At 35.6% G+C, this 25,351-nt stretch overlaps 1 protein-coding gene across 2 annotated transcripts in view; it reads right to left on the reverse strand.

The window, feature by feature from the left end:
• Nucleotides 1-652: 652 nt before the first annotated feature.
• Rit2 (Ras like without CAAX 2) overlaps nt 653-25,351 on the reverse strand; it is a 337,785-nt gene continuing 313,086 nt past the window's right edge. For both annotated transcript variants that reach the window (XM_047526662.1, XM_047526661.1), the window contains one exon: nt 653-1,124. In XM_047526662.1, coding sequence (XP_047382618.1) covers nt 897-1,124 — 228 coding nt within the window. In that variant the 3' untranslated portion in view covers nt 653-896. The remainder of the gene's footprint in view (nt 1,125-25,351) is intronic.

The raw sequence follows: 25,351 nt of genomic DNA on the forward strand, positions 1-25,351 counted from the left end.
GTACAAAGTATTTAACTGGTGGCGTCTCATCACGTTTCATGTAAAAGAGGGGGGAGAGTTTAGCAATATGAGAAGATTGAGTCACTGGAGTTATCAAAATTCATCCCTACAGATGCGATGTATATGTATGTAAGATACATATATATGCAGGTGAAGCAACTCTAAGAGAGATTACTCCCTAAAAGGGAGCAGAGGGCCCTTTTATAAGTATATAAACCACCAAATTCACAGTAGCTCTTCTCTTCCCATTAAATAGACAATATTCTTTGCCACAGCCCAGTGGCTTCACTGTGATAATTTTGCACAAGCATAACAGGGGCAGAACACTGTAAATAAGGGGCTCTTTCATTTGATCTTTTCAGTGACCCACACCCAGTTTCCATTATAAATAATTTCCCTAACATTCATCTCTGGAACATTCAAGAGGTAGTGTGGTGACTTTTACACTTAAGGAAAGACCAGGATGCAGTTTCCTGTTCTGAAATTATTTCCCGAGCTGCTTCATTATTTACAGAGATTCCCGAAATGCAAACAACCAGTGTTATCAGGCAAAGGCAGATCCCTTGAGCCTTTTATCATTCTGCTTGCAATTTTGCATATTTCCTTAGAACCAGACAGCATACCAAATGAAGCTAGACTCTTTAAAGGGAAATGAGGCAATTGGAATGTCAATTTTATTTAGTAATATATTGTAAAAACTAAACAGCATATCCGGCTGATTGACAAAATCCATCCAACTGTTAAAGGCAAAACAAAACTATCTCAGGAAGTACAGTTATGCAGATCTCACTTCTACCTAAAGGCGGATATATAAAGAGAGAGGAAAAGAGAATACTGAAGCAGAATTGTCCAACTGATAAAATTCAGAGACAGAGAAGGACTCAACAGCAGGGAGATCATGTCATGGTTTCTCTCTTCTTTTTCAGTGAACCTTTCAGCTTCTTCCACAGGCTGCCTTTTCTTTTCAGTTTCTTTTCCATGGATGATGGCATGGATTCCTTCTTGCGAATTTCCCTCACTAAGCCATGAAAGGCATCATCAATACAGAATCTAAGGGCTGCGGAGGTCTCAAAGAAAGCACAGTTATATTCTCTGGCAAGACTCAAGCCTTCTTCTGTAGAGACCTAAGAGAAAAATAAATAATATTAAAAATAGAAGGGAAAGGCTCTTAGATTAAAAAAAAAAAAAAAAATATATATATATATATATATATATATATATGCTCTCTAATGGGTCTGTGGGTTGGTTTCATTGGGAAAAAAATAAAATATGAAAATTTGTTTTGAGGAAGAATCATAGAATTTCTGAACTTAAAGAACAACTAGGAAATCAACAGGTTTCTAAATCTTCTAAACCTTCTAAAAAAACAACAGATTAAAATTGTTTAAAACTATAACTAGAAATTAGCTCTCCAAACTTCAAAAGAAGCAACAACATAGTGATCCAAAGCAAGGATTTAGAATAAATCTACTTAATTTCCAATCTCAACCAAAACATTTGTTAGTTTTGAAAACTTGAGTAAACTTTTTAACCCTTTGGCTTTGATTTACTCATCTAGAACTTAAAATAATAGCACCAAACTCAAAAACTTTTTGTTAGGTTTAAATGAGAAAATCTGTAAGAGGTACATGAACATGCTGGGTGCCTATTTAAAACTTCAAAAATGCTAGTTGTTATTATAGTCCATAGCTTTCATTTAAGAATAAGTGACAGGACAAAGTTGTCATGGGACTTGAGGAAATAATTTGCTGACAAGAAAAACCCAAACAAACAAACAAACAAACAAACAAATAACAGAGGAAGGACTAAGGTATAGGGTATAGGGATAGGACACTTGTCAAGCATGCACAAGGCTCTGGGTTTGATGGAGGTGGAAGGGGAAAAGGAAACAAGAAGCAAAACACCACAAATATGATAAATAAAACTTTCTCTAACTGAGTGCTTTAGAGCAAGCTCCAAGCTTCATGAGTCCTTTGTGGCACTTAAACCTGTTGTAGTTGATGCTATTGTGCTAAATCTTCTAGAGAATGAATATACAGGACTGAGATCAAGCACTTGATCTTCTTTGTCTGTCCTTTAGTATCTACCACATCTTCTGGTGCCTAAGTCACCATTAGAGGTTTTAGAGGAACTTAAAGAATGGTCAGTAAGACCACTTGGGTTTAGTAAGCATTGACTTAGTAAGATATAAACATAAATATAGATATAAACATAAATAGATATAAATATAAATAGATATAAGATATAAACATAAATTAGGCACACATACTTGGACACAAGATTTTGTCACTTTAGCTGGGAATAACTTTCTTGCTCAAAATTTAGTGCTCCTGTAAAGCCCTCTTGGATTGTCCATCTGGGACTCTGAGTGACTGGGCCTAGGACTACAATGAGTAGCCCTCCCATGTTGGAGATGTGGGATAACTCTGAAAGAACTTTATTCTTCTAAGCAACTGACATTTTGTAATTGCTTTTAATCAGAGCAGAAACCAGCTTTCTTAACTGATACATCACACCATATGGCTAGTACCAGGCTGAGCTTAAGTGTAAAAAATCTACTAGGTCTCTCAGATTCCAAAGATACATCTTTCCTCTAGTCTATAATAGATTGGCTTCATGAAGGACTATAAAACAGAGAAGAGTAACTGTCATGTTTTAACCTGTAAGACCCAGAATGTCTGGATTTCTTTCCTCTCTCATTCCTGCTGGCAAACACACCAATCCTTCTTTGAGATCTTTTCTATCCTAGAAGAACTTAGAAATGTAGCTAAAAACAGCCAACTAAAGCTATTAGTATTCTATTGGGCCAATAATTAAGCAGTTATAAGTTTACTAAGTAACTGGTCTGATTTTCAAATTATCACAGTTGATAACCATATCAACTTTTTTTAATACCTCATAGCATGGGTTACTATATTTTTCAGTCACCTGTAAGCATTTTCCACCTAGAAGTCACTGACTTGTATTTTACATACATCCATAGAAATGCCACATTTCTGGAACCATTTTTTAATATTAATCAGCTTTCATCAGATTAATTGTATAGTTGTGTAGTAAAAGAACCTCGACATCTTCGTGACATGAAAAAAAGAAATTGTGCTCTGATCACACTGTTTTTTAGCAGCTGGGAGGTGAGGCAACTCAACTTTAGACTGTCGATTGGGTTCTACTCTCCTGATTATTTTTCTGAGATTCAGGCTAAAAGAGTACACTTATTTGGAATATGGTTTATCCATGATAAAGGGAAGATGCGCAAGAGGTGGACATAATTTTATCCATGTCCTAATGGTCAAAAGACACATAGACAAATCAAAATCTAGTGAGGCAGATTGTCTAATCGTGTCACACTGGAGTAATGCCACAGTGGAAAACTCCAGCACAATCCAGTGTATGTAAGTAGAGTACATTCTCCAGCTATAAAAGACAGTGATTGTCAGTTCTGATTTTTGAGAAAAAAAATCACCTGTAGTTGCAACACCTTACCTGTAAGGATTTAGAAAGAATGAAATCTAAGTGGAAATGTATACAAAGAGAAAGCTAATACAGTGACAAAAATATTGGGCAAAATAAAAAAAAGCATTACTAGAGTTAAAAGAAAATATTTTATAATGATAAAAATACCAATCTATCAGGAAGTTACTGTAAATTTGTGTGAACTCAAAAATAGACAGCCTCAGTTTATATCAAGAATTGATATCACTAAAATTTAAAATTATACTGAATGATTTTTAACAAGTTTCACTCAGCAACTGAAAGAATAGAGGCAAAAGTCAGTAAGAACATATGGAATTAGAATGAAATAATGGATATGATTTAATTTACATACTTAGGATGCTATGCCCAATTAATGAAAAAAGTTACATTCTCTTTAAGAAGTTTATTTCCTGCTAAACCAAGTCTCAAAGCACTGGAAATAATTTTTATCACATCATATTCCCAAATAGAATTAAGTTAGAAATTAATTTAAAAATGATAACTAGGAAATCCTCAGTAATTTGGGGGAAATATATTTCTAAACAGTCCACAAAGAGATTACATGAAAATTAGAAAATATTGGGATATGAATGATGAAAGAAAACAAAAGTGCAAATATCAAAATTTGTAGGATTACTTAAAACTTTGCTTAGATGTTTTTAGTATTACATGCATATTTGAGAAAAGTATGAATGCTCAAATTTAATGGTTAAGGTATGAACTTCAACAGAGAATGCTAACCAACTTCGGCAGTGGGACATAAGTTAAGGGTTAGAAAAATAGTCTAATACTAGTAAGATCAGCACATATATGGGAGCTTGACGTGTTTTTGGGGTGGTATTACAAATCACTAGAGAAATGAAGATGTTCTCAATAGTGCTCTGACATTGTATTATCACTCTGGATTATTTTTGAACAGCACAGAAAAGTAATTTTTGAGGGGAGAGGACAGAAGTAGAAAGAAATTGGAGTTAAGTCTTTAAGGTCTTTAAGGTCTATACTTTTCTTTTACACATTTGAAAATGTGTTTATGTGAAAATGTGTAATTATGTTTATGCATATGCATATATACATACACATATGTGTGCATTGTAAATATATATTTGTATATATGCAGCTCTATATACATAAACTCATATTTGATAAAATATATCCTAATTATAAAAACAGGAGCATCACAAATAAACTATGACAGAAATCAAAATTCAGTTAAAAGTTTGCTGTAATAATCAAACTCAATCTAAAATAAAATTAGGAAACAAACTCTTACACAAATACTTATTGGAAATATACACAGCAAAACAGTGCCTTTAACAGATGATATAGCCACAAACTCTGTACCCAAATACCTAATGGAAATATAAACAGCAAAACAGTATCTTTAATAGATGATATAACCACATATTTGCAGCCAGTAGAAGTATATTAAAATCTATGATCACTCATTACTTCATAAGTAAGAATAATGAACCCTCTCAATGCATTAAATGTAGTTACATACATTTTTAGATTTATTATCAGAATATGAATTCCATTTTAATTAATTGAGACTAACTCGGTATTTTTTTGCCACATTCATTATAGTGAAACAAACATGTAAAGAAAAATAAGTCTTAACAAACATTACTTTTTTAAGGATTTCTGTGTTTTATGCTTAGTAATTATGGTCAGTTATTGCAACAGTATCATAGGAAATATTTTTTAGGAATCCAATCAGTCACGAATGGTGTTTTGATTAGTTTACAGAGAGTGTGATAAGAAGTAACAACGTTCTTATTAGAATTCAAAAAACAAGATAATTAACATATTCTTCTAATATCTTGTCTATGCAAATTTCAAATAAAATTTAATACTTTAAATCACCAAAATGTATTCACACGATATGGTTAACTGATAAGAAAGAAGCAGAGTGTTAAGGGGAATTACATTTTCTTATTTTCTGAATCAGGAGTTTCAGACCAGAAAGGTTAAGCAGTGGTTAAGAAATGGTTCAAGGTTACCCATCCAATTAAGGAGAAAATCTGTCCAGTTGTCTTCTTTTCCATCAAGTATTGTTTCCAGTCCTTCTTCCTATTTCTCCTGGGACCTTCTGGTTCCTCTTGCTAGTATTTCATGTGTATTAAGTGGATGATACTAGTATGAGGTTTAAAGATGATTTTTAAATAGTAAATAAGTTGTGCACAATATTTTGTATAATATTTATATGAAATTAAGTTTTCGGTATGTATGGAATATGGGAGGGAGAATAAATGTTGTAGAAAGACTATTTTGGAGGTGGGGAGCAATTGTTGAAGATACCATTATACTACTATGCCCCTCAGTTGCAGAGAAGGGAAGTTTGTGATTTAATGTGCCACCTGGAGGATCAACAAGGCAATGGCAGAAGAAAAGAGAATAAAGAAAAAATGTTTTTGACAAGTAATAGAAAATTTCAATAACCCAGGAGGACCATCTTTTTAATATATATGACCTTTTTCACCGAGGAAGATCACTGTGTAATAGGCCAGGTACTCCCTGAAATGCCATTTCCCATCTGCCAGAGGAGGCATTAGCACACAGCCACAGCTGCACGGGGGGCTGATGTGACTGCAGGGGCACAAGGCAAGCGGAGCCTCTTCTAGAGCATGCCCAGCTGCTCGTGGGAAGCAGCAGGCACATGTTCAATTAGAGTTCCAGTCCCAGCCATTTGCTGACTTCAGGAGCCTCATATCTCTTTACATGCTTTTGTCTTCCATAAAAGTAAAATAAAATAAATTAAACTAAATTATTGCCAAGGTAATCAAAGGAACAGAGGTTGCCTAGTAAGCTTTATAATTTTTAATAGCATACAAGGAAACTCTGATACTGCTCTTCTGTAATTGCTAACCTTGATTGAGAGAGATTGGCAGAAACATGGGTCTTGCTCTTCCAGCAGAAGCTGTGCAAGCAAAATATCTTTATAGGTAGTTGCACTGGGCATCATTCAAATGTTGAGGGCACAGAGAGAACTCATTGGGATTTGCTTTATATTTTAAAAATATTTCCTCATCTGTGTTGAATACTATTCTTACCCATGAAGCTATTCATATTCATTATACAGCACACATCATCAAGATAGCAGGAATCATACTTTGCTGATTTATTTGGGACCCAAACACCCAATTTGTTAACTTGAAGGAAAAGCAACCCAAACATATTTTCTCTTTCAATTTTCACTTTTAGATATTATTTTGTTTTGGTCAGTTTTAACATAGTCTTGTTGATTTCCTTGACCTGTTCCAGTGAAAGTGATTTTGATCTATTTAACCTGATTTATTTACATATTTCATCTGAGATAGTTTTTTTTTTTTAAATACATTATCATTCAAAGTAAGTGGTTAGATATCATCTGAAACTCCTCACTGTGGGGAAAGCAAATTGAAGCAAAGCACTGGTGAGACGTCCCAGCTTCAGATGCACTTAGCACATGGGTCACTCATTTTTGACAGATCAGAGTGGGTGTGCAGGATGTTCATCCCACTCTCTTTGTTTCCTCCAATTCTGTTTTCTAGATGAGTGAACAACTCTGCAACCAAAGCAGATGCTCAACTGGAGAAGAGGTGTCAAGTCTCTTTAGCAGGTCCTCCTAACTCTTTGGTGCCTCCTTCCCTTGTTCTGGAAAAAGGAGGGCAAGCAACTTTCTATCTTTCTCTGTGGTAGGGAGAAGAAGAAGCACTCTCTGATTTGGGTCAAGATTCCAGATTCCAGCCTGAGTCTGTAGACTGGGAAGGGTGAGGATCAGGGAGAAGTGAAGGCAGACGTGCACCATGTCTCATGGTACATTTGTCTGTGGTTCTTTGGACTGTGGAGTACTTTTTATGCCTTATTGATCACAGCTCTTGTTGTGGTTTGGATATGAGGTATTCCACAAAAGTTCCTGTGTTAATGTAGAAATATTCAGAGGTGAAATTATTGGATTGTGAGAGGTATAACCAAATCAGTCCATCTCAGTCTGCGTGACCTGACTGGTTGGTAACTCTAGGAAGGTGGGGTGTGGCTGGAGGAGTTGGGTGAGTGGGAGCATGCCCTGCAAGTGTGCATCTTCCCTGTGGTCGCTTCCCCCCTCTCTCTATTTCCAGACTGGGCCAGGAACTGAACATCTTTCTTCCACTGGGCCCTTCCCCCGCGATATGTGGCCTCACCTTCGGCACAGAGCTATGGAGATTGGCATGTATGGCCTGAGACCTCTGAAACCATGAGCCCCAAACAAACGTTCTCTCCTTTAAGTTGTCCTTGTTGGGTATTTTGGTTATGGCAACACAACTCTCACTGAAACGGCCCTTCTGCAGGAATCTTTCCATTTTCATGTGTTTGCATATTTCCTTTATTCCCTTTTATAAATTTCCTCTTTTTCTTTTTTTTTTAAATCCTTTCCATATCTGCTCACGACTCCAAAGACCCAGCTGCACTACAGGATTCTCGTTGGCCTCAGCTTGCTATGCAACTTATTATTCCTATGGGTAGTTTCTGGACCTTACACTTTATAGTCATCACTCAGTATCCAGGGGTTTTAGTCCCAGAATTCCCACAGATATAAAAATCTGAGGATGCACATTCCTTTATATAAAGTGGCATAATATTCACATAAAACCTATGCACATCCTACCCTATACATAATCACCTCTAGATTACTTTTAACACCTAATATAATAAATGCTATATAACTAGTTGTTATAATGCATCACTTAGGGGGTAGTTGTAAGAAAAAAATGCCTGTACATGTTCAGTACAAATACAATTTTTTTCCTGAATATTTTTGATCCAAGGTTGTTTGCATCCTCTGTTGACAAAGAATCAACTGTAGTTGTTTTATCTCATCAACCAAACCGCAATACAGCTGAAGAGAAACCATATTTTGTCCTTCTTATAATCCTCATTGTGCTCAGCCACAAACGTTGCAGGTGGCAGATGCTCATTAAATATTTACTCTTGATGATGGTGATAATGGCATCCCATAAGCAGTCACTGATGACCACAGGGTCCATTATAATGAGTCCATCAAGCTGCAATTCCAGAGGCCAAGATGTTATTTCCAAATTTATTTTTACTATAATGTGGGCTTTAGCAAGATACTCAACTAAGTCTTATCACACTGGGTAAGAGTTTAGTTTTTGAAATTAGATTATTGGGATCTGTGTTCTGGTGATGCATTTCCTACCCTTGGGCTTTTTAAAAGTTGCTTAACTTTCTGTACTTAAATTTGTTCATCTATAGAATCCCACATCATAGAATTGATAATAGAATCCAACGAACTATTTTATGAAAAGCACATAGCATAGCTTCTGACATATTGTGTATACTCAATAAATGATATCTTTATTTTTATGATGTTTCCAAAGAAGATCAAAGGAAATTTTCAACTACTTTGAATCACATTTTGACTCCATTTAAAAATTTGCTGCTTCTCACCATGTCAAGCAATTGCTACCTAATGGATCCTCTATTTCTTCACACCCATCTCATGCACTCTGCTTTCCATTCTTTACATCTACCATATATACTTCCAAATATTCCCAGGCAATCTTCCTGCCTGTGAGTATCTGCATAGACTGTTTCCTGTCTGAAATATGCTTCCCCCAGTTCTCCTCCTGGTTGTTTTCTTTATGTCCCAGGTTGAGTGTCTCTTCACCCAAGGTGCTTTGCATAACTGTCCTCTCAAATGCACTTTCAAACATCCCCAGTAATGTCATTTCAGTACTCTGCCTTATTTCTTTTTGGACAGTGAAATATCCTTGGAGATCATTTTATTAATTTGTTTATATGTTCATTTTTTGTTTCCCTCCAGTGAAGATTAAGCTTAGTTATTGCAGAAAACTTTTTTGTCTTCTTCACCATTGGACCTAGTCCCTATCTTATTGACTGGTACTTAGTAGGCATTTAATGTTTGTAGAATGACACCACTGGAACCCAGAGCCATGGGAATACAGCTGGTATTACAATAAATAGAGGAGCTTGCTATCAATTGGAGTAATTAAGGCAATCAAAAAATTAAAAGGAAATTCCAATCAATGATAGTGCTGGCCACTATGGTTCCCCATATATATATATATGGTTTCCCATATATATATGGTTCCCCATATAAATAAGGGAACCTTAATCTGAATGGCCTAAACCTGAATGACAAGTAGTAATTACTCAGGTTGGTTGGTGGAGATAGCCAAGGAAAGGCAGGAACAAAGGCCTAAATGGTGCTTTTGTGGGATCAACAGTAGTTAATGTGCTTTAGACCAGAGCACAAGGGAGTGAGTGAATGAGAGCACAATCAGAGGAAATTAGTGAGCTTAACTGCCTAATTTACTTAGAACTATCTGAAATTTGTTTGGAATTCAGCTGAGTGATTTAAAAAAAAAAAAAAAAAAAAAAAAAAAACTCTTTTTGAGCTCCTACTTTGTGTGCAAGGAAATGTAATAGGTTTTCTCTCTCCCGGTGTTCTGGAGTAATATTGATTGAGTGGAGAGAAAAGCAGGACATAATAAATTAAATGGTGTAGCCAGTCATTGAGGCACAGGATGGTAATGGCTCTAGGGTAAAGGGTTTAGACTGCTTTGTACAAGAGACATTTGAAGTCTCCAAGGCCTTGTGCTTTTCATCCTAGAAGCTGCGGTGTGCTGGGGGAAGTGTTGCCATGGCAGCCAGTAGTTGCTATGAAGGGAAAAAAGAGAAGGTTAATGCTAAATATTTTGCTAACAGCTATGTCTGGCTTCTTCTTTGAATTTTCTCCTAAGGACTTTACTTTTAAAATATCTTGTTAAAATTATAAATCAATAAACTTAGGCAGTATGTGTAATATATATACAGGAATATGTGTGGGTAAATTATACATATATGTATGTGCATGCCTAAGGGTATCTTCACATATTTGCCCTAACAAATAAAAGTATGTTTTTGATTTACATTAAATCAGTGGTTCTTTTGAATGTTCAGAGAATTAGTTATTATGAATAGCTAAGCTTTCAAAGTGGCCAAAAATTAATTCTTTAAACATCAAAAGTATTTTAATGGTTAATTTATTACTTTAATAAGTTCATATTAGGCAAAAATAGGAAGAGGAAAATTATATCTGTAATGCACATAACAATTTAATATAAGTATTATATTTTAATAAATTAAATAATTATAATTAAGTAATAAATTATATAACTATATAATGTCTGAATCTCTGCAGAATATAACACCATGATGGAAAAGGACATCACATTCTCCATAAGACCTGATTGCTTTGTCCATGAACCTATTAAAAAAAACATCTGTCCCATGTCTTCATTGCAATGGTTGAGTGAATAAATGGATAGACAGATGGCCAAGGAAGAACCAAAAAATTACTATGGCTGGAGTTCTCCATGAATTAACCAGAGAACTCATTAGTTTGAATTTCATATGAATTGCTGAAGGTTTTAAGTTATTTCCTTTAAAATGTTCTTGCAACCAATTTCAAATATCATACATGCATACTTTCAGTAGAGAATAAATGTTCCACAGAATCTCTAAAGAGAGAGAGAAAGAGAAGAAAAAAAAAATCAAGCAAGCAGGTTCATGATGCTTGCTTGAATCAGGCCTGGGGATCATAGTGGCAGATGACTCTGATGATGATCAAAGGAAAGTCCAAGATATCACACAGTTATCAGGGTTCCTCTGAGCTCACTATCAACCTATGTATCTATTTGGATTGCATTTGTAAAAGGAGTGTCATAAAGAGAAGTATGAATTTAGGATGAGTTTGATATGATTTCTAAACTTGGCATCTGCAAAAAGCAAAACTAAGCCATATTCCTTATTTTCTGACCTTATACATAGTCCTGGGGATATGTGGAAAAAATATATATGCCTGTGCACCACTATAAACTAAGTTTTCAATCTTAGCAGAGCCATCAGTGCTCTTGTCAATCATTTCACTTATTATTAGCAAAAGCCCTTTCCTATTCCTCATTTAGTTCTTCAAAATCTGCACTTCTTGTCTCAGATCTCTGACCTTATCCTCATTTTTAGCAGATGGCCTTGCCCTCTCACTTTCACCTAAGAGAGGAAATAAAAGCATCAAAAAGAATAACATTGCCATCTTGGACTAGTACCTAGAAATTCATCTGAATCATTAGACATCTTATCTTACACTTCCCAGCCTCAGAAAATGAGAGGTTGCTGATTTCTGTGAAGTCTAATACTTCTATATCTGGAGAGCTCTGAGCCCCTTTTAGATCCACATCAATTCTACACCATTAGTTGCCTTTCTTCTGTTCTATACTTTCAGCCTTCTTCTCTAATAGTCCCTTTGTCTCAGAAAAATATGCAATTTTCTATTTTAAGAGTCTAATTTTAGTTACCTTCTTATTTCTGTTACTCTGTTCAGTCTCAAATGTAGATTATTTGGGAAATATTTGTACAAGGTGAAAAAGGAAAAGGATGAAGTGGGGCACAAAAGTGATTGGGAGAAGGTTGCACAATTAAAAAATTTCCTTGTACATTTATGTGCCAGTTTCTGTTAATAAGTTCTGATTTGCACATTAACATCCACAATCTGAATTCTGTCTCCACCTCATTCTCCTAACAGGTTATGTAAAGTCATAAAAACCATGCTTGCTCCTAATCTCAAGAACTGTTTGCAGTGATCTTTTGCCATTTGCAAATCAGTGATTCCCTTTTAAAAAATTCTTCTCCTTTGGATTGGTGACCTGTATTCTGTCTAGTAATTTGGATACCCAAATGTTCAATCACTCTCCTCAGAATTATGTGCCCATGAATTTTACCCTTGACTTACATTGTTTCTGTGCTCATTGGACATTTTCTCCTTAGCTGCTTCTAGCCATTTTCATAGACTTAGTCCTCATCCGAATCCTCATAGTCTCAGACCAATGTCTTCAAAGCTCACCTCTCAGTTGAAGTCTAGAATCATGTGTATAGCTCCCTGGTGAAAAGTTCTTTTGGAAAGTCCAAGGAGCATGTCAATATCCCCAATAGTACAGGTGAGATCTTTTGAAATCCTTCTACCTTCCTCTGCTCTCACATGTCTAAATCCAATTGTAAACCACATTGTTTCATGTCTATCCCTCTATTATTTTATGCTTCCATCTTCTCCCTCTCCATCTATGATCACTGACTTCATTTAAGCTCTTTTTAACTTATCCCCTGGAAGATTGTTCCCACCTTTAAAGTCATTCCTCTTAAATCTATCCTTCCCACTATCCAGAGGTAGTGTTCCACACAATGAAGGCAGCTATTTTGCTCTCCACTTTATTTCTTTGGTTCCTCATCATCGGGCATGTGATGGGTACCACATTGTATAACAACAGTGTTATTCTTACAGCTATTGCTATAAATAAAGTCATATTTGTCTGCTGCTTTGGAAAAGATGGCCTCATCAATGTGTGTGAGCTTCATTCAATCTATTGAAGGTATAAAGGAAAAGGCAGAGGAAGAATGAGTTTGCCCTCAGAGTGAGCTGGAATATCTACCTTCTTCTACTGCCCTCAGGCATTGGCCCTCCTTTTCCTCAGGTTTTGGACTACAACCAGGATTTACATGGTCAGCCTCCTTAATTTTAAGGCGTTGGGGTTTGGACTGGAACTATGCCTATGATTTTCCTGATTTCCAGCTTTCAGGTGGCAGATTGTAGTACTTCTCAGCCTTTATAAACATGTGAGTCAACCTGTCAAAATCTCTCTCTCTCTCTGTCCATATATATATTCCATATATATATATATATACATATGTATGTATGTATATTTCCATATATGTATAGGGAAAAGTATATGCATACACAAACATATACACACACATTATTTTTGTTCCTCTGGAGAACTCACACACAGTACTAAATACAAAATTTCAGGATTACAATTGTGATAGCTTTAGGACCATCCTGATGTCACCAAGTCATCAATTGTGGCCCTTTACATCATCCCTCTCAATGACTATCCAGTTTCTACAAGCACATATTTATTGAACATTCCTATGTGAAATGCCCTTTTCTGCCCAATTTTCTTATACTTAATTTAAATTTTAGAGATTGTTTCTGGTCATTATACACTCCAAAGTCTGTCTTACATGAAGTAGATGAACCATTCAGGGATATCTAAATTCCAAGTTAATATATTAGAGTTGACACTAACAATCAGACTTCTCTTCTTGCAACTTTATCTTTCTTTTCACCAAGAACACAAAGAAAATGTTGCCAAAGTGATGGTACATGGGACAAGTGCATTTTTGATAAAGAGGAAAATGGAAGAAAACATTCAGAAAAGACCATGCCTGGGGCATTCGGGCTTGAATTGGGTGGGGATAGCAGGAGTGAGAGGCCTTTTACCCTGCTGAGTCAGAGAGCAGTTGAGGACCCTGGACTTCTGGAGCTTGGCTTTTCACTTTGTTAAATTCAAGTTTGTACTTTTAAAATTTATATTCTTTAATTTTTTATAATAATATGTATATCCACAAGTCCCCATTCCTTTGGGTGTAGAAGATATTATATGTAGATTCAAACAGCTGCACAGATGACAGCTTTTAACTCTTACAGGAATCCCCTCTGTGGCCTTAGAAACTCCTTCCATTTGTTGCTTCCTAAGCCCAGTTGTCCGATCAATTCCTGGGTGAACAGAATGACCTGCCTCAATGGCTGGGTGCACAGCGTGCCAGCAAATGCAGGCACTCTTGACAAGTCTGTTAAGAAGCAGCAGCCTGCGACTGCATCTCCAAGTCGGTGACACCTGTTTTCACTTCCAGATTCTGGTCGTGTCAGAGCACCTGGCAAACAACACTATCACTGCAATGACTTGTCAGCTCACTGACATTATCTGTGCTCTGTCCTCTGCGGAGGCAGTCGAGGACATTGTCTGTGTTAGTCAAACAGCAGGTCTCACTGAGATACAAAGAGAAAAGTACTCTATTTAACAGAAAGGGTTTTGAAATCAAATGGCCTGGGCTCTATTCCCAGATATGTCCCTTACTAATTGAGTGACTTAAATTGATTTACTTAGCCTTATACTCTTTATTCCCTTCTTGAAAGTAATAAGAGACCTAATTCATAAACCTAAAATCTTTCTGCTTATTACACATTAAATGTAATATTATTTGGAACTTTTTGTTTATTCATTTAATGCATTTGGCTGACTTTTCTTGACCCATAGGTCATGCGTCCTGATACGAGTGAGATGTCTGATTCTTGGTTTTATGACCACAAGATGATCAGATAGAGAACTTTCTCTTTTCAGATATTCAGGTTCAGTTGACTCCATTACCATATCTGTCCTCACAATTATTGACTTCTCCTTGGAGTATATTATATTAAGACAAAAACATTTTGTGAAAATCGCAAGTCTTTGCTATGATTCCAGGTCTGTGAGGTTACTTCTGTCTCCAGCATTCAGTGATTTCTCAAACTTGTTATTTTTGTTCTGTCTCCATGTCTGCTACTTTCTGGTCTTGAACCAGTCGTCTCATGTCCTGTTTCCAGGAACAAAACCAACATTCACCCAGATGCCACCCACCCCCAATCCTCTGCACATCCCAGCTATTTAAAAGTACAGGCACATTCCAGAATGTGGCATGACCTCTTCCTAGATCCATCTGCCAGAAATGTATTGCATTCCTTGCAAGGCAAACCTCTATTGTCTTTGAAGTAAAGCATTTTCACTTTTCCCAGGAACTTCTGAGTTAGATGTTCCTTTTACTCCCTAAAAGGTACCTCTTTGGGGTAGAAACTATCAAGTTCATTTTTTTATTCTAAAAATTTTAACTTAGCAAAGATTTGTCAAATATTTGTTGAATTCACAAACAAAATCACAGCATCACTTATGTTATCCTTTTATCTGCAGACTTAGATAAAGGATTGTTGTAAAGATTTCCTAACTTTATTCTACTAAGGATGCACGGTCTCTGAGAAAGCTATGAAGTATTAGCATAAATAATTAAAACAAAAGCTCACTTACCAAATTAATTTGTGATGCAGTTTTATTTAGTTTATAGTGTTTACTTGCTAGCTGATTTAAGAAATTTGGAAGTCCATTTATCTAGATATCTTGAAAAGTCATTATTGCCTTAATATTTAGGGGCACTCAGTCTAGCCTTTATCAGTCAGCTTTCCTGAGCCTATATATTTTCTTCTCAATGGGGAGATATCCATTAATTTTCCCATTACTTTCTGTATCTGATGCTCAGAATGCATAATGAATGAATTTGTAAATTAGTGGGGTGAATACTCTGCAATTACAGAAGCAATTAATATTTTGTTTTTTTTTTCAGAAGAAAAAAAGTCTTTTGAGAATCAGACATGCAATAACAAGAAATGTATGCCAGTGCCTATTCTGTAACTATATGTAGAGAGAATCATTTCAGAATTGTAATGCAAATGACTCAATTCATGGACAACTGAAAGACAATAAGCTTTAACTGGGAACATGTCTTCATCTTCTCTGAGATCAGTTGACATACAGCCTGTCCTCATGAAAAAGGAAATATTTACTGTCTCCAAAGGTAGTTTACAACATTAAAATTCTGTTTGTGGCTTTTGTAAACCTCCCCCAGAAAATTACAAGTGAGATTAAAAGGAACTCCGACAGTCTGGGGAGGAATTGATAGATGACCTGCCATATTTAAGACAGCCGACTTTCTGCTAAGGTCAGCCCTCACATACCGAGAGGACAAAAGCAAAATGCAAGGTCTAGGGAGCTCTGGGAGGCTGAAGGAACAAAGCATGTCAACATCAGTGATCTTCGGCCTTAACCTAAGGGGAAAGACTACTCTTTTATGTATGTGTGTACAAATAGATATAAAAATGTTGACTTGCCTATTTGCTTTTTACATAGACATATATGTGTGTATTATATATATGTGTCAAGAATATATCTAATATAGATAAAGTATATATTATATATAATATGGTATGTAGCATATATATATATATATTTTTATATATATATATATATCCTTAAAAGGATAAAAAAAATGGAGTAATTATTCCATATTCTTGCCTTATCCTAACAGATTTCTTAGTTTATTAGCTGTTCTAGTTGAGTTGGTATATTTACCTTCCTGAATGAGTTTGTCAGAATGGTACTGGAATCAGCCAAGATAGATTTAGGTGAAGAGTTACCATTAACAAAATCATCTAAATCCAGATTGCAAGCCCAAGTGCTGGTCTCAAGGCAGTCTAGCAATAAATTGCCCTCTGGGTGCCTGAGCCTGCCAAACACCAGACATTAGAAGTTCAAGGTTTCCATGGATACCTCATCCTGGGACAGGTGAAATGATGACTCTTCAGAAGCTCTTTGCACAAACACAATGGCTGGGGGTTCAGTGGAGGTTAGCCTAATTAGTTATCAGAGGAAAATGTTTTTTTATGAATAGCTTCCAAAGATCACTTTAATTAAAGAACAAGAAGGATAAAGGAGTAAAATTGTGAATGGCAGGAAAGTTTTAAAACTCATATGTGATTTTATTGCCTTTTTAATATTATTGACTAGTTTTCTATTGCTTAAAGGAGGAATTCCCAGATTTCTGAATTTTTTTGTGTGTGTATGTGTGTGCTGTGTGAATAATCTAATTTTTTAAAATTGAGGTTGGAATGCATTGGGTTCTGGGAATATTTCAATGATAGGCATATGTTATTTTTCCCTACCCAGTAGACTTTTCTCTCTTTTTGAAATATTTCAATTTTTCTTGGAAGAGTTTACAGGTTTCATTTCTCAAATATTCAGTAATTTTGACAGAATTGATTCTATTTCTGGCTTCAGTTATATAGTAACCCAGGCCTGGTTCTTCAAAGAACTGTCTCTTTTTATCCAGATGTTTGTTGTAAGGTTAGCATATGACCCAAAGAGGCTCATGAGACTCTCCCTGGGAATTTCACCAACACTCTTGGGAAATAGTTTTATTCCTTCATAGGAGTAAGTTTATAAAAATGCAAGTGTCTACCTAAGAATAAAGTCGATAGAAAAGTAAGAAAACCAAGGAGACAAATACTCTGATGATGTTGTTAGGGGCTCTAAATCTAGTTATTCTTGAAGCCAACTGAATTGGGTTTCCTAGTAATAGTAGCTAATGCATTTATTTGTGAGATTTTTGTGTGTGTTTAAACTGGCATATGTGAGGTTTTGCAACAACTAAATGGGTTCTGACTAATATAGTTGTTGAGTTTTTATTTCAGCTGTATTATACAATGATGTAAAGCATTGCCTGAGACTCTCAGTCCCTGGAGGTTGTCAACTACTATAGGAATTGCTGTGGAAAGACCCCGCAGCTGGAAACAAAGAATAAAAATTTCAAAAAGGTAGATTCAACAGGAGCCTGATTCTTGATGCGAGATCTGTATATTTTGCATTGCATTTCAAGGACTGGATAGGTATCATTTAAGCCATAAATATTTTGAAACAGGTTAAAGGAAAAAAAAAATAGACCTTTTTTTTCTTTTTAGCAATCCAGAAATTGATTAGCAGTTATACTATCACCTCCCTTCCTTATCTTTTGTGACTCAGAGAGTCATTCTCTTTGTGGGTGCTTATAGAATATGATCATATCTGTAAGGAGGGAATCCCATTTCCTAGATGGAGACTGGATGCTTTCTGATCTGTAAGCTATGTCACTATGGCCAGATTCACTCGACTGTGGAAAAAAAAAAAAAAAAAACTGTAGAAAAAGGGCAGGGTAACAATGAGTTGGGAGAACTTCAGTGCAGGTTTTCACATATTCAAGCCAGTCATGAAATTTCTAAGTTTTCTTACTGCATAGAATAGGTTTGAGAAAAAAGTTAAGTTACTTGCTGGTCCCCCAGAGATTATGCCAGCAGGTCAAGGACTGGTGCCTTCCTTTATTCACTCAGTCACTCAGAGATGAATGGATAAATAAATGAAGGAGTGGAACTTCCTTGAGGAATCTCCATTATTAGAAATCTTTTTTGTAGCCAGGCACTGAATTATATTCCAGTGTAACACAAACAGTTCAGGACATTCTTAATGCCAAGGAAAATCTGGCAGGGTACCACTAGCATCTAGAGCCAGCAGAGAGGTCACAATGACCTAGAAGGATAGCTTCTATGTGAAAAGAAACAGATAGCAATCCCTTCTACACAGCCCCCTTCACTAATACACACATACTTACACACCTTCTGCAATGATAGAAGGTTGATTGGGATGGCAAAGGAGAAACGGGAGGACAGGGAATTACCATTTCTTGCCTTGAGTCTCATTCTGGTTCTCTGAAAACAATCCAAATTCTTGAAGATGGGTGACAAATAATGATACTTAAACTTGTCTATATACTTACTAGAAGTAAATCCTTCCTCAAATATGAGCAGAATGAACTGTCAGGCATGGAGGTGCATGCCTCTAATCCCAGTGACTCAAGAGGCTGAGGCAGGAAGATCACAAGTTCAAAGTCAATCTCAGCAACTTAGGGAGACCCTAAACAACTGAGAAACAACATATCTCAGAATAAAAAGAAAGTGTCTGTCCAGATCCTTGGACCATTTATTGATTGGGTTCTCTGTATTTTTAGTGTAAAGTTTTGTAAGTTCTTTATAAATTTTGAAGATTAGTGCTCTATCTGAAGTACATGTGGAAAAAATTTTCTCCCACTCTGTAGCTTCTCTCATCACATTATTGATTGTGTCCTTTGCTAAGAAAAAGCTTTTTAGTTTGAATTCATCCATTTATTGATTCTTACTTTGATTTCTTATGTTTGGGGAATCTTGTTGTCTGATCCTAAGACAGTATGATGAAGATTCAGACCTACATTTTCTTCTATTAGGTGCAGAGTCTCTGATCTGATTCCTAGGTCCATGATCCATTTTAAATTGAGATTTGTGCAGGGTGAGAGATAGAGGTTTAATTTCATTTTACTACATATGGATTTCCAGTTTCCCAAACATCATTTGTTGACGAGGCTATCTTTTCTCCACTGTATGTTTTTGGTTCCTTTGTCTAGTATGAAGTAACTGTGTTTACGTGAGTTCGTCTCTGTGTCTTCTATTCTGTACCATTGGTCTACCTGTCTATTTTGGTGCCAATACCATGGAACTGGACAGACACCTTACAGAAGAAGATTTACAGGCAATTAACAAATATGTGAAAAAGTGTTCAAAGTGTTCAACATCTCTAGTAATTAGAGAAATGCAAATCAAAACAACTCTAAAATTTCATCTTACTCCAATAGAATGGCTATTTTCAAGAACACAAGCAACAATAGGTGTTGGCAGGATGTGGGGGAAAAGGTGCACTTGTACATTGCAGGTAGAGTTGCACTTTAGTGTAGCCACTCTAGAAAGCAGTAGAAGATTCCTCAGAAAACTTGGAATTGAACCACCTTTTGATTCTGTTATCACACTCCTTGGTTTATACCCAAAGGACTTAAAATTAGCATACTATAGTAACAAGTCACATCAATGTTTATAGCAGCTCAATTCACAATAGCTAGATTATGGAACCAACCTAGATGCCCTTCAACAGATGAATGCATAAAGAAACTGTGGTATATATACACAATGGAATATTATTCAGTCATAAAGAAGAATGAAAGTAAGGCATTTGCAGGTGAATGAATGGAATTGGAGAATATCATGCTAGGTGAAATAAGCCAATCCCCCAAAAAAACCAAAGACCAAATGTTTTTTCTGATAAGTGGGTAAGTGGATGATGATATATAATAGCAGGGGTAAGAGAATAATGGAGGAATTTTGGATTGTGTAGAGGGCAATGAGGAGGCGAGGGGGTGGGGCAGAGAAAGATGGTGTAATGAGACAGACAACATTACACGAATGGTGTGAACCTACATCATGTACAACCATAGAAACAAAAAGTTGTACCCCATTTGTGTACAATGAATCAAAATGCAGTCTGTAAAAATGAAATTTAAAAAAATGAAAGGTCCGGGGGTGTAGTTCTGTGGTAAAGCACTCCTGGGTTAAATCCTTAATAAATAAAATGAGCAATATGCTTGTGAAAAAAAAAAAGTTGCACTTTCTTTTAAAGTAAATCAGAAATAAGAATTCTTGACATATTTTCCATTGCAATCTTTTTGACCCACAAATGAGCTGTTGACATTATAGTTATAGGTTTAAAAAGACACAAAATAGCCAAAATAGGGACACTAAATATTGATGACAGGCGTAATTCAAAGTTACTTCTTGGATTGCCAAGAAGGGGTTGATTAGAACATTATAGACAGAAGGAAAGTTATACAATTACAGGACTTGAGATCTCTAGAAGTTAAGTGACTCACTGTAGGTCACACAGTAAATTCATCATGGAGCTGACATGAACCTCCAAGTTTCCAATATCATGTTCAACGCTTGATGGGACTCTAAAATGACATGGTGTTTTCTGTTTCTTCTGAATTGCTCCTTGGAGTTTCATTCATTTGAATGCAGAAAATACCTGCACAGGTACACATTTTCTTCTTGTCCCCAATGGCAGAGTCTTTGGACCTGGCGTGCCTTCCTAAATTTACCTCCCTTCATTTCAAACTTGAACTTTTTGTTTAACCATATGAACGCCCTCAGCAGCCGCCTTTCATTCTTTAATACATAAATTTGACAAATCTTTTAGCCTTCTTGAAGTATTTGAGCTTTGCCTGTGATACTGTGGCATGTGGCACACTGAAAAAAATATTTATATATTTATATTTATATATATATATATATATATTTTTTTTTTTTTGGTTCTCTGTCCCCTTTTCTTGGCAAAGAGGCCCTAAAACCCTTTTAATTTTCCAAGCAACATGGGTTCTTGTTGCATCTTTTAATGCCATATTTGGTCTTTAACCCTGGTTCCTGATACAGAGGTCCTGAAATCTTAGAAATTTGGTGGGTGATAGATATGCCCTTTGTTCTAAGGAGGCAATTTTAGGTAGATGTCTTAACAGGATCTGATCATCAAAAAGACCAATCCATGACTGGAAGCTTGGAACTTTTAGCCCTTCCCTTTATTTTTTTGGAAGAAGAGAGGGGTTGGAGTAATTGAAACAATTCTCACCATTACCTTTGAAAAACTCGTCATATATGTTTCTGCCACACACTATTAAGATCATGGCTATCCATGGGTCTGAGATAAAAGTCATGAATGGAAAGTAGACATGTATATTTAATATTCTCCTCTGGTTTTAAACATCATACTCTGTAATGGGTGTCACAGACTTAAGTAGCATCAAAAAGACCTGTTTCTGTATATCCTGTAAATATCTGTTCATTCAAGGAAAAATAAAATTGTTTTTAACCCCCTTCTGTGCAATGCAAAGGCTAAATATCTGTTTTCCTAATAAATATTTATGCACATGTAAATAAATGAAAGTCTTTAAAACTCCTGATATTTATGAACTGATCATAATGTTTGATGCAGATCTGACATTTCTGAGCCACTGAGAAAATCAGATTGAAAGGAAATCAATTCAAACAAAAAATAAGGGAAGGGAGCTCTTTGGATATGCTTTGAATAAATGATGAAATAGAGTCAGAGCATTGGAAAACAATTTAAGGTAAGAATATCAGGAATACAAATGATGAACAGAAAAGGCTTATTTTTCAGACTTTGAATGTGACATACTAAGTTATTAACAGCAGTGGACTTCCATTGCTGGTCAATGTATAGACCAGCAGTCTGACATATGCCTTCATGTAAGAAAACTTGTTTTAAATGTTTTATTTAAACTGGAAGAGAAAAATTAAATATAATCTGTTCTCAGTAATTCTATATTTTAGTAATAAAACATATAGTAATTAATTACTCAATTGAATATAAAATAGCAGTTATGATAAAGGTTATGAAGCATAATTGCATGAAGCACTAATGAATGTAAAACTGTGAATATATCCAGTCAAGTAAGTCAGAGAAAGGTGCCTGAGGATGTAATAATTGAGCAGAGAGATGACAGAAGAATTGGCATTAACTAGATTTACCATGTCTATCTCTATAAAGCAAAAGCTGGGTTGTTCCTACAGTTCATTCTTTGAAATAATAATTACTTAAAACTTGATTTTTCCTCTAAGTTCCAAGAGCTACACAAAAGAATCTGGAGGAAATGTTGGACCTGGCGTCTATGAGAATACTGGAATTGACAGTCCTACCAATGTTGTGAAAAGCAATTAATCAGTGTCACTAGGAGCTAGTAGGTTAACACTTTCTTTAAACAAAGTTAAAAAGATATCTCAGAATCCATAAAAGCTAACAGAAGGAAAGCAATTCAGACCATTTGCAAAATATTTTCTCTCTTCTGAATCTCAATTCAAGACCAATATTATTTCAATGTCTAAATATTTAAACTCTGTGACTGTTTCTTTCAGTTTTCCCTTTGTTTCTTTGTTTCCATTGCTTTGCTGTGTCCTTTCCTTTCCCCCCTCTCTTCTTAACTGTATGGGAGACTAAGCTGAGTCATGTCTTCTTATAGTGCAAAGTAATTTGACTGTGGGGGAAAAATTGCGCATAGGTTAGAAAGGTTTTTCTCTCCCCTCTCTGAGTAGCCTACTGTCTTCCTATCCCATCCCCCAAATTGACAGCATTAGTGTCAATTTGTATGGAAGACTTGTGCTCACCCAAGACAGAAGATAAAACACAGAAAAACCACAATTATCTTTTCCATAGACAGTATCTGCTTAGCACAGAGACATCTGGTCAAATGGAACTAAATGTTTTTTTCTGCATAGTATCAAATGTTCAGATTGATTATATTTTTTTAACCAAGCCAAACAAATAATTTGGTTCCGTTGACAGATAGCTTTACTAATTCATTTACCCATTTTTAAATATCAATATTACCTTGAAATATTAGAAAAGTTTCATTCATAATTTTCTCAAAAGTAAAACATTTTGAGAATGAGAGGCTTAGACTAAGATTCTGAAGTTCCATGATCTATAATATTCAGTGACTGAAATACAAGCAACCACCAAGACCATATGTTCTATTAATGACATTGCATATACAAAATTATGACAGCAGAGATGGATACTCAAAGTTGTATTGTTTTTGACCACATGACAAATTATCACTTACACTTTTCTCATTGCCAAAGAAATAAGAGAAGTAAATAACAACAACAAAATGGCCCTCTTTGCTGCAAAAGTCAAATTAAGTGTAAGTCAGGATAGGGTAGGTTATGTTGAAATAAAAAGTCTTCTACTCAGTGGCATAATATGACAAAAGTTTTCTTCTTAAACACTCTTCATTACAGATAAGGTGAGGGCTCTGCTCTTTGCAACTACTTAAGGATCGAGTGTATGGGAATTAACTACCGTGTCTAATAAGGCTAGTCACCATGCAGAGAGAAAAGAGCTGTGGAGAGGTCATAGTAGTGATTAAAGGCTTTGGCACAGAAGTGGCACACATTGTTGAACTTGCAGTTCACTGACCAGAATCAATCAAACAGCTGTATACACACATCAAGAAAAACAAGAAGGACAAATCTACTACATGACCAGAAGGCAGAGAGGGAGGTGTACGTTAGTTACAGCATTAAAGAATGCCATACCTAGTAGAAGTACAGTGATGTAGACCTAAACAGAGTCTTGATAGCCATCTATGGATTTCCACATTTTCAGAATTACAAAAGCCATTCTGAGGTCAGAAGAAATTATACATATATAATTTCTATGGATTCCATATATGATAACCATGGATTGAAAATATACAAAAATTATGTCTATGATGAACATGAGCAGGCTGTTTTCATTGTTATTATTCCCTAAACAATATGACAACTAATTGCATAGCATTTATATTTGTATATTTTATATATAAGTGATCTAGAAGTTATTTAAACTATACAGAGGATATGTGCAGATTATTTAAAAAATACTATGTTGTTTTATGTAAAGTAATTGAACATCACCAGATTTAGGTATATGGAAGAACTGAGTATTGATACAAGGCTCCCTGTGGATACCAAGGGGTAAATATATGTCTGCATCTGTGTCTATGTCATACAAACATACACACACACACACACACACACACACATCCTCTCATTCTTACTTTTCAACTTTTGAGAGTTATTCATTGAAAAAATTAATATAAGCATAACACCTAAAGCAATCAATTGATGTGGAGAAAACATGAAATATTTTGAAAGCTTGAAGATGAGATTAACATTTTTGTGATAAAATGGACATATGTATGTCACTGGTCTTACTTCTTGGGTTTAGAGCAAAACAGTATAGGAAAGGGAATAAACACAGAGGAGAGGAATGGTTTCTGAAGAAAGGTATTTCCAGGTCGGAGGCAGATGAACACATATAAATAAAAAAGAGAAAATTCAAAGGACAAAAACATCCGAGGATAAGAATAGATGACAGTGTTTATTGTATTCATTCACTTATTCAGTCATTAAACAATTACTTAATGACACCCTGCATATGGTACCTCTGTGCCTGGTTCTGGATACGGAATATACAAGATAAACCCAACCCTTCTCCTCATGGAGCTCTGACTCAGGAGGAAACATTAACATTAGCATAATTATCATCATAATTTAAAACTTCATTAAGTACATACTGTAGTTCATGAACTCACTGAGCACTTAAATGCTCTTTATCAAATACCTTATTTAATTCTCATAATAAACAACCTTAGCAGATAGTACTAGAATCCTGTCTCTTCATGTACAAGTTTTAGAGGGCAAATTTCAGAAAGTTCTACAGTAGAGTTTCCATTAAATCTGATTTCAAACCCTGTATCTCACATTTTCAGTGACAACACTAGGGAGGAAAAAAGAATTGACATAAGCCCTATGCAGGACTTTTAGTGTGATAAGAAGCCAGGGAGGAAATTGAGAAGGGAAATGACATTGTCAGAATTATGTTTTCAAAATGTAATGATCAACATGCAAAGTGAGTAGGCTTTAGGGAGCTTAGAATAGAAGAAAAAGGGGGAAAGGGAATTTATTCAGATATTT

The sequence above is a fragment of the Sciurus carolinensis genome, chromosome 15 (assembly GCF_902686445.1).
Source record: "Sciurus carolinensis chromosome 15, mSciCar1.2, whole genome shotgun sequence".
NCBI lineage: Eukaryota > Metazoa > Chordata > Mammalia > Rodentia > Sciuridae > Sciurus > Sciurus carolinensis.